This window comes from Trichosurus vulpecula, chromosome 2 (assembly GCF_011100635.1).
Source record: "Trichosurus vulpecula isolate mTriVul1 chromosome 2, mTriVul1.pri, whole genome shotgun sequence".
Taxonomy (NCBI): domain Eukaryota; kingdom Metazoa; phylum Chordata; class Mammalia; order Diprotodontia; family Phalangeridae; genus Trichosurus; species Trichosurus vulpecula.
This window is the reverse complement of record NC_050574.1, coordinates 166,058,526-166,069,321: the sequence shown is the minus strand read 5'-3', so window position 1 is coordinate 166,069,321 and position 10,796 is coordinate 166,058,526. Positions and strand designations below refer to the sequence as shown.

The following is a 10,796-nucleotide window of genomic DNA, read 5'->3' as shown; positions in this document are numbered from 1 at the left end:
ATGCCTGGCACATAGTAGGTGCTATATAAATGCTAGCTATTTATTACTACCATCATTATCATCATTATTTGGCTTGGACAAGGTCACAACAAAAATAAGCAATGGAGTTGGGATTCAAATCCAGGTCTCTCCTGAAGTCCACTTTTTGCAGTTTGTAAGGTAATATAGAAGTATATCTGTGTAAGCTTTCATCTCTCCTTAAATAGAAGGAGGATGAGACTGGGGGTGCAAAATGTTTCCACCAGCCTATGCCCAAAGACAAAAATTATCATCATCATGCTTGAATGAGAAAATTCATCATTACCATCAATCCCTAAAAGAGAAAATTCGACAAGTGTGTTTTGTGTAATCCATTGTTTTCAGAATGTAATTTAAGACCCCAGCTGTTAAGGTTTTCTCTTATAAAAATTTAATTGGTATGTAATAGCATAGTTAATTAAATACAAATCAATAGTTTAAAACAACTAATTGATGCTTAATATGAATGGGAAAAAATAACTTTGTTCTAATATAATTAACTCAATATTAAATAAGCAATGAAAATGCAATTAGGTCTTTACAACAATGTAAAGTTTATAGTTCTTTAATAAACTTAAAATTAGCAAGCATGAGTTCCAAAAATTATCTAACAGGTATTATTGGGCTATTAAACATTTATTCTCCAGCCTAGAGGGACAGAGCCTGTGCATGTCAGGATTAATAAACCTTTACTTTGCCTTTGCTCTGGTCACTTCAATGCAGAGGTTCATCAGAAATGGTGAACTCTGCATAACTCATGGCTGTCATCATTGCTGGTATTGCAAGTAATTAAGCTGTAAGTGGAGTGAGCAGACTGAATAAGGAAAACTAGAGTTTGGCAATGATAAATAAAGAACTTTCCAAACATTCTATCTGGTCTCAGCCTTCAGCAAGCTTTCAGCAGATTGATAGGTGAGAATAAAAATACTGACAATAACTCCCATTCAGCTTTATGTTTGTTGGTACACTTTTCTGACTATGAGCCCATAAGATGGCTAGAGTACCTATTATTAGTCCCATTTTATAGATGAGAAACTGAGGCTTATAGACATGAAGTAACTGGAAGGAGCAGTAGGCCCTCTGGGCTTCAGCTTCTTTTATAAAATGAGGGGACTTGGATCAAATAGTCAATGGGGTCTCTTCCAGCTTGAAATAAGAAATCTTGGGTTCCTGACGCAATCAGTGGTATCATAGATCATTATAGTAATGTAAAGTTTGTGCTTCTTTAATGACCTTAGAATTAGCAAACCTGAGCGCCCACAAAACCCTCAGTCTCAGTTTCTTCATCTGTAAAATGGGCCATTAAACCCATTAATGTTTATTACTTGGCTCTCAGGACTGTTGTGAAGATCAAGCAAGAATGATGTATGAAAAGGATTTATAAAGGTAAAAAGCCATTACAATAAGAATCATCATTATAAGTAGCTACCCAAATCATACATATTCCGATTATCCTATCTCTTCTCTCCCTACCCAGTCTCCCAGTAAAATAGATAGTCCAGTCTGCATCAGAAAAAGCATCACTTTAAATCCTATCCCAAAGTGGTCACACGCCCAGCCTTTGCTTAAAGATCTCTAATGAAAGGAGACCTACAAGTCTTGGAGGCAGCCTCATTCTGCTTTTGACTCATTGTTCATGTCTTTTTCCAGAATCTGAAGGGAGAGAAATTATTTTCTCCTTTACCTAACCTCTAGGAGTCACACTCTCCAAGATCTTAACTCTCACTGCCTAAACAACTAGATGAGGCAGTGGATAGAATCATGGAACCTGGAGTCAGAAAGACCTGAATTCAGATGTTGCCTCAGATATTTATTGTGTGTCTTTTAGGCAAGTTACTTAATCTCTGTCTGTCTCAGTTTCCTTATCCATAAAATGAGGAATAATAGTACCTACCTTCCAGGGTTGTTGTCAGGATAAAATTAGATAAGCTTTAAGGCTTGCGAACCTTAAAGCGCTATAAAAATGCTAGGTGTTGTTATTACAAATCAGGGGTTCTTAACCTTTTGCAAGTGTGTTGAGTCTCTTTTACAATCTAGTGGAAACTATGGACCCTTCTCACAAGCCTTGGAGATATTGAGGGTTTGGTTCCAGACTACCACAAGCAAGCGAATATAGCAATAAAGTGAATCACATTAATTTTTTGGTTTCCCAGTCCACATAAAAGTTGTGTTTACACTATTCTGTAGTCTATTAATTGTGCAATTGTATTATGTCTAAAAATATACATAGCTTAATTAAAAAATACTTTATTGCTAAAAATGCTAACCATCATCTAGACCTTCAGCTGTAATTTTTTCGCTGGTGGAGGGTCTTACCTCAATGTTGATAGCTGCTGACTTATGAGGGTGGTGGCTGCTGAAGGTTGGGGTGGCTGTGGCAGTTTCTTAAAATAAGATGACAATGAAGTTTGCCTCATCGATTGACTCTTCCTTCCACTTGAACCCATTGTAGTTAATAATTGGCCTAATGTCAATGTTGTTGTGACTCAGGGAATAGGGAGGTCCCAGGAGAGGGAGAGGTGGGCATGGCCAGTCAGTGGAGCAGTCAGAACATACAATTTGTCAATTAAGTTCCCCATCTTATATGGGTGCAGTTCATGGTGCCCCAAAAAATTGCAATAGTAACAGCAAAGACCACCGATCACAGTTCACCATAACAGACACAATAATAATGAAAAGGTTTAAAATATTGCAAGAATTACCACATTACACAGAAACACAACGTGAGCACATGCTGTTGGAAAAAATGGTGCCTATAGACTTGCGTGACTCGGGGTTGCCACAAACCTTCAATCTGTATTTTAAAAAACCCACAATATCTATGAAGCATGATAAAGCAAAGCACAATCGAACTAGGTATGTCTTAAGTGCATCAAATAAGATGCATAAGATTAGAAAAGAAACCAATCATTTTGAAATACAGTTATTGATTTTTTTAACAAATTTATGGACCACAGGTTAAGAAATTCAGTCCTAAACATTCTTCCTTAACTATCTGAAGTCCTTTGCTAAATACTGCAGACCTCCAGAGAGGGTGTGAGTTTGTCCTAGTGAAGGGAGACAGAAGACCAGCTCTCTCCTGACTGTTTGAGGCGTGCTATGGGACCCTGAGCTTTGCCACTTTTCAAACTAATTTTCACCTTCTTAGATTTTTTTATCACCAATTTTTTGAAGAATCCTCAGTTGTGGCTAATGTGTCAATATTTGTTTAGTACTGAAGGGCAATTACACTATTTAATTCTCAATTAACAGAGGCCATTCTAGGTTGCCCCAGTGAAGAAGACAACACTGCACTTGCATGTTTGTGTCCAGTGTGCTATGAATAAAAATAGTCTGGTTCGTCCTTCCAATTACAAACAGATGCCTCAATGCTCATCTAAGGTTGATGAGGATCAATAATATTTTATTTCTTGTTCAATAAACATCCCAAGGCTGTGTTCATTTCTAATAGCATTGAGTTTGGTTAAGAAAGGGTAAGGTTCAGAGTAACTCTTACAGAGCACTGATGGGAGCAGGCTGGGACAGATGGTGCTTCACAAAGGGAACAGACCAGCACCCTGGACACACTGGGAAGGTCAGGGTTGCAGAAGAAGGAGGAGGGAAGGGACAGATAGCTATGGGAAAGGCTGTAGGGACATTGTAGTCATGTCCATCCAAAGGTACCTGACAGTCTCATCTGGTGAATGTGAGTAGTGACCAGCTCCATGAAATAGAGATAGACTGCCAAAGCCTAAGTCCTTACAGTACCTGGGCTCCAGGGAAATGTTCCTATGGGTATGGGCAAATACCTCCAGCCAGCCTTCCTTTCCATTGGCTGCCATCTTTATTGCACTAGTGACTCAGCTCTGAGAGCCAACTAGCCAGTCTATAGGAGGTGTGTTAATATCACAGGAGCTGGAAGGAACCTTGAAGATATTTAGTCTTACCCCCTCACTTGATGATGAGAAACCTGAAGCTCAAAGAAGTTAAATGATTTGCCCAAGGTGGTTGACAAAGTGAGGACTCGAATATAGATCCTTTGATTTGAATTCCAGTGTTCTTTCCACTACCCAGCACTGCCTTGAAAGAGTCCTACCCCCTATCTTACAAAGAATTGAATAGAGGGTTAGAAGAACTAGACTCTAATCTTAGTGCTGTTACTAACTCATGGTATTAACTTGGTGACATATTTTAACTTCTCAGTGCCTCACTTCCCACATCTGCAAAATGGAGTTAATACTTGTCATTATAATCTCACAGGGCTACAAGGTTGACATAGCACTTTGAAAAGTGAAATGCTGTAGATATGAGGTAGGATGGCTATACTAGTATTATGATTAATGAAATTAATCCTGAAAAAGAAGAAACCACAACTAGTCTACCACCCTCCTCCATCCCCAGGAGATAGGCAGAAAGTAAGAATTGATACAATACTCTGGGTTCCAGTAGAGTGTTCCTATGTGCGCAAATATCTACAGTCAACACTCCCTTACCTTCAGACATCATGGTAGAGTGGCATAGCTGGACTTTGAGTTAGGAAGATCTAGGTTCAAATTCTGCCTCTAACACCAGCCATATGACTATGAACAAGTCATAACTGTTTCTGCTTCCCCATCTATAAAAAGGAGATAATTATGTCTCTAATACCTACTTCATGGGATTGCTATAAAGTACAAATGAAAAATTTATGTAAAGTGATTTTGCATTTTAAAGGCTTATATAAACGGCAGCAATTATTACCAATTCTATTGTCTTATCCTATTGTTTGAAAATTGTTTTTAACTGAAATCTTTTTCTGCACACTTCCTCTCATTTTGTCCCTTGTGCTGATGGATAAAAGATAGTCATTACTCTCCTCTTCCTCCTAATTCTATGAGTTGTTCAATCAGCCCTTAGCCTTCTCTTCTCCAGGATAAACAATGGCCAACCAGTTAAATCTTCCCTCACAGTTGTTATTTCTCAAACCTCAAGTCTCTTTTCAATCATTCCTAATTCACTGCATCCCCATCTCACCCTATATAAGTCAAACTATCATCACCATGTTCTCTTCTTTCCTCTGAAGTCAGTACTGCTCTCACAGCCATCCTCCACCTGTCAACTTTGTGTATCTACTGGGTTCTGATACTGGAGTAACTCAATTCAGAAGACTTCAACCCTAAGACCTGATTCCACCAGACCATTCCTTTCCCTTTGTATTCTAAAATGAGGAACCTCTGGGCTTGCCTTGCTAACTGATTCTATTGTCATGTCTTCTGACAAACTTGTTTCTGGTTTGCTGACCTCTATTAGAGAGACAAAATCCTACTTCCTCTGTGACACCCCCAACACACTCATACACAGCACACAAACACACACACACACACACACACACACACACCCTTACCATTTTCATGCTCCACTTCCTCCTCAGATGTCTCAGGTAGCAATGATTTGGATGTTTTTTTCCACCAATTTTTTTCTCCAATTTATCCTGTCTATATCTCGTTCATACATAATTGTTCACAGTTGTCTCCTCTGTTAGGCTATGAGCTCCTTGAGGGCAGGGACTGTTTTGTTTTGTTTTTTTGTCTTTCTTTGTATCCCCAATGCCTAGAAGAGTACCTGGCACCTAGTAGATGATGGAAAAATGCTTGCTGTGTTGACTTTTTCCCCCAGGTGAATCTCATTTACTTTCCCCTTTTTCTAGGAAGAGCACTAGACTGGGAGCCAAGAGGCTCAGGTTCTGGTCCTAACTATCACTATCTTGCTGTGTGACTGTGGGCAAGTTACTCTGGATCCCAGTTTTGTCATCAGTAAAATAACCAAGCTAAACTAAATGATCTCTAAAGTTCCCTCCTGTACCAGGTTCAAATATTCTGTGAGTCTGCTTGGTCAGTGTCTTCGCTGGCATCTTCAGTTTCTTGGCAATTTTTCTGACCTTTCCTCCATCACACAGGCAAAATTCTTTAATGCATAGTTTGGGTACCCCAATTTAGCTCTATATGTAGAGACATGACAGGGGAAGCCGGTTCATCCTTACTTCAATAATCCTCCAGCCTTCTCATTCTCCCAAGGATCTCACAGACTCAAAATAACATCTCAGCATAGACTCCAGAAGAAAGCCCTCTTGTTTAGCAGCTTTCCACAGCCTGCTTATTAGAGCCCGGTAATGTGGTCACCTAAATAATTAAGACTAACTCACACATGTCAAATTCAATGAGCCATATACATTGAGAAATTGCTGCATCCCCAATTTCTTTTATTAATCAGGTTTTTTAAATTCCTTTTCTTGCTGATTTGCAAAAATCAGATGTTGTCAGCGAGTCTCCTGGTTACGCTAGTTTGTAACATCTTTCCTAGAGTGTTGAGCTCTTGACAAGCATTCAAGCAAAGTGGATACCAGAACCCACATCAAACCACCGCATGGCCAGCTCCATGAGGGCAGGGACCAGGTTTTATGTAATCTTTGCCACACCTGCAGTAGGTACCCAGCACTATACTCGGCACCCAATGTGTGCTCAAAAAATGTTGGAAGAATTTAATTAAGCTGACCCAACGAATTGGCATGTTTATAAGTAACAAGTGTAATACAGCAGACGTGGCACTGGATTTCAAATCCAAGGGCCTGGATTTGAATCCCAACTCAGACATTTGTTACCTGTGTAACCATAGGTAAATTGCTTCTCTCTGAACCTCAGGTTTCTCATCCATACAGAGGAAGTAAGCCCTGTCAACCATAAAACACTGAATCAACCAGCTAGTCAACAAGTGACTTTGTGTTGGACACAAAAGGGGACAGGTGGAGAGGATACAAAGACAAAATTATGAGTCATTAGAATCTCAGAATAGGGTCTCAGCATAGAGTCAGTTAGAAAGCCCTGTTGCAGATTTCCACAGCTATTAAGTATGAGCTCTTAGATCACCCAAAGCTCTGACTTTCTGCTTATGCCCCCCTCCAATTCCCTGGAGAATTGATGTCTCCCTCCTCTTCCTTGAAGCTGTGTTGCTGCAATTCCAGAGGGTAAGCTGAGACTGATTCTCAAAAGCAGGGTCTCTTGCCCTTCTTTCATTTGCTCTCTTCCTCCCTCCTTTCACTCTGCTGAGCTTCACCCCCCCCATTTCTCTTTTTAATTAGAAGACATTAGGGATGTGCTTTAAGATGATCATAAAAAGCCAATGAAAAATATAATAGACATTGTCAGCAATTGTATCATTCCAATGACAAACAATACATATGCAATCATAATGGGATAGTTAACTATGCTCATTGTCAGTGTGTTTGGGCTTTCATTGCGGTCTCTGTTGGGAGGCTATTGTTCCACTAAAACTCTGTGTGTCGCTTATACTTCCGCTTGGCCCTTCTAGGCAGTCTGGATTCTTGCCTCTTGAAGATGATGTTAGAAAGAATCCACAAATATAGTAAGTAAACATCAAAGGGGCTTTGATCCAGGCAGCCCTATACAGCACAGGATCCCCTAAAGAAAGGGCCAAGGCCTTGGATGAGAGAACTTAACATCGTCAATTTGGGCGCCTGAGATGGAGGTTTGTTTGAAGTGAGAGCACGTTGGCTGTGCCTCCAGATGCGTCAACGTGCTAGAAAAAAAAGAAAGAAAGACGCGAGTGCCTTTAGAAAAGCCACACTTAGATCTGCCTCTCTGCTCTTTACTGATAGTCAATAAGCCTCTTTGAAGAATCAAGAGACCAAAGCTAGTGACCTCCCTGGGCCATGGTATCCTGCCACTGCAAGCCCTGCATTTCCTTTCTCTGGGGCAAGAGCCTCCAAGTTTGATTTAGCTGTCTGTCACCGGCCCTGCTCTCCCTTTCATCCTGCTGCTGGTGGAGTGAGGGCCCAGTGGGGAGGAGGCCCCAGCAGGTGCCCACCCTGACCATGGTTTAAGAGCTGAAACATAGGCCAAAGCAAGATCAGGTCTGGAGGGGGGAGCAACCATGGTTTGGCACTCAGTGGACTTTTTTTCTTCTTCTCAAAGAGTCCTATCCGGAAAGCAGCTTGATCCCCAGAGAGGTTTAGGAGAGAAGCCTGGGAGAAAGCTGGAAAAAGGTGTGGAGGTGAGGCCTTAGATGGCTTCCGATTGGAAAGGCGCTGGACTTGGGAATCAGGAGACCTAGGTTCAAGTCTCAGGAGATAATCACACTCATACCGTGCACCTCACAGAGTTATTGTTATAATCCTCCAAAGTATACCGTGACATGCTATAGAGGTATGAGAAAGTATAATCCTCTTGTTCTATGACCTGGATATTTGGGCTAGTTACCTAGTTTCTGTCATCTATGACTTTTAGACCTAAGGACAGGAGGTGATTTTTAAAGCAGTATCACCTCTTATCCTTGGCTCCAGGCCAAGGTTGGTGGTGTCACCATAAAGATGTTTTTCAAGAGGAAGCCATGTGGCATAGTGAATAAAAATATAGACTTGGAGTCAAGAAGACTCGAGTTCAAATTCTGGCTCAGGCATTCACTAGCTGTGTGCCCTAAACACAATTCTCTCAGCCTCATCTGTAAAATAGAGATAATAAAAGCAACTACAGCACTTCACAGGTTTGTTGGGGGAATAAAATAATTCAAGTAAAATGCTTTGCAAACCTTAAAGTATTACATAAATATTGTTGGTCAGTTGTTGCAGTAATGTCTGACTCTTCATGACCCCATTTAGAGTTTTCATGGCAAAGATACTGGAATAGTTTGACATCTCCTTCTCCAGCTCATTTTACAAATGAGGAAACCAAGGCAAACAGGGTTAAGCAACTTGCCCAGGCTCACACAACTAGTAAATATCAGAAGCCAGATTTGAACTCAGGAAGATGAGCCTTCCTGACTCCCAGCACTCTATCCACTGAGCCACCTACTTGCCAACATAAACATTAACTATTATTATTTACTTTCTTTAAAAGTATGTGCTAGTTTACATAGTAGTGTACATCAAATTGACACAACATCAGTAACTTTGTGCTGCTTATCTTTTTAGAATCTCTGTCCAATCTCCCTAACTAGACTGTGAGCCCTTCAAGGGCAGGAAGCCTGCTTTAATACAATTTTGCATCCTCAGTACCTCAATGCATTTTGATGACAATGACTAATTATGCATGCTGTGAATGATATGGAGATGTCCAGAATTTTCCCCAGACCTTAAAGCTTTCCCTGCATGCACCAAATGTAAAGTCCTTTGGCCTTCATACCTTTGTGTCTCTAATCCATATCCTTTTCTGCATGGTAGTGTCAGACTCCTGCTCATCCTCCTCTTTCTCCCCACACCCTAAAAAAAATCTGCTAACCTCTAATTTAACACTACTGAGTCCCCCTTCTGAGTCTAGTAGAGATAACCCACTATGTGAAAAGTTGTTGATTGGACTCTGGACTCTGTTTTGTTAGTACTTGGCTGCATTCTGGGACATAACTTTAAAGGAAGGGTGATAAGGGGCTCAGAGAATATAGGAGTGGGTATGTGCTAAAAAGTCATGTTCCCCCTGAAGACCTCTTCCTGGAGTATATAGGAAAAGGAGTCTTACCCCAAATGTTTGGGATGGCCGCCCGCCCCCCACATATATACCTCAGTTTCCAAAGATGTGGTTTTCACATTACTCATTCTTGACTCATCCTACTATGTGCTTCCTTCCAGAACTTGGGCTCCAGAAGAGAGGATGCTGTCTGGTACTGGGGTACATGTCCAAGGAAAAGTTCCTGAGGATGAATGAAGGTCAGTGAAGACCTAACTGTCCCCTGAGGGAGTCATTGGGAGGGAAAGGATTATGTTCCAGCAATAATGGATGACTGACCATGGGCAAATTACATAACCTTTCTGAGCCTTCATTTCATCTGTAAAATACTTAATCTACCTCAGGGTTGTAACAAGGAAATTGCTTTGTAAACCTTAAAGCACTATATGAGTATGAATGATTGTTATTATCGCTCTTAATAATAATGCTTAAAAAGAAACAGAAGGGGCCTAGGGACTCACAGAGAGAAAATAATGGACTGTTTGTTCACCATGATGCTTTGAGAACACTGTAATGAAATAAGAGGACTCAGGTTCAAATCCTGACTCTACTATTTATTGTATAGGACCCCAGGCAAGCTACTTCTCTCTCTGAGCCTTAGTTTCCTCATCTGTAAAAATGAAGATATAATACACTACCTACCTCAATAGGCTTATTGTAAGGAATATTTTTCATAAACTTTAAAGCCTTATAGAAATGTGAGCTATTGTTTTTTTCAATCACATTCCCTAACATTTCATAAGTTATCTTTTCCTATATTCCTTGCTGTCTTTACCATTATTTCTCTTTCCTTCCTTCTTTAGTTCCATTCAAGTATCTGCTCTGAACTCAGGCCATTCTAAATTCATCATCTTTTTTCCACTGCCTATTCTTATCCAATTCTATATCCATCCTGCCTTTCTTCTTCATTCATTCACATTTGATGAGTAACTGTTGAGTGAACAGCACAGTGTGGGGCACTTGAAAAGAAACACAAAAGAGGAAGAAGGCATATAGTCCTTGCTCTTGAGCACTTTACAATTGGAGAATTGTCAATTCTCCAATAACCCCAAGTGTTATAACCATAAAAGGTTTTTAGAACTGGGGATGACCTTGGAGATCACCTAGTACCACCTTCACACTGCTTCTAATTTAAGCCCACCAGCCATTTCACCTTTACCTTGTTCTGGGCTCTCTCCACAGGTGGTCTGAATCACAGGAGAGCTGGAAAAGTGATCTCTGGGAGTCCTGTGAGATGAGGTGTGGGTGGTTGAGGGAGGCAGAAGGAATGCTCTCACTTATGGCCACATTGCAATAAAGAAGCATTCA

The 10,796-nt window shown here is 40.5% G+C and overlaps 1 protein-coding gene across 1 annotated transcript in view; it reads left to right on the top strand.

Moving 5' to 3' along the window:
- Positions 1–9,616: 9,616 nt before the first annotated feature.
- KIRREL3 (kirre like nephrin family adhesion molecule 3) overlaps positions 9,617–10,796 on the top strand; it is a 198,764-nt gene continuing 197,584 nt past the window's right edge. The window contains exon 1 of the mRNA XM_036744276.1: positions 9,617–9,688. Within this exon, the coding sequence (XP_036600171.1) occupies positions 9,655–9,688 (34 nt within the window). The 5' untranslated portion in view covers positions 9,617–9,654. The remainder of the gene's footprint in view (positions 9,689–10,796) is intronic.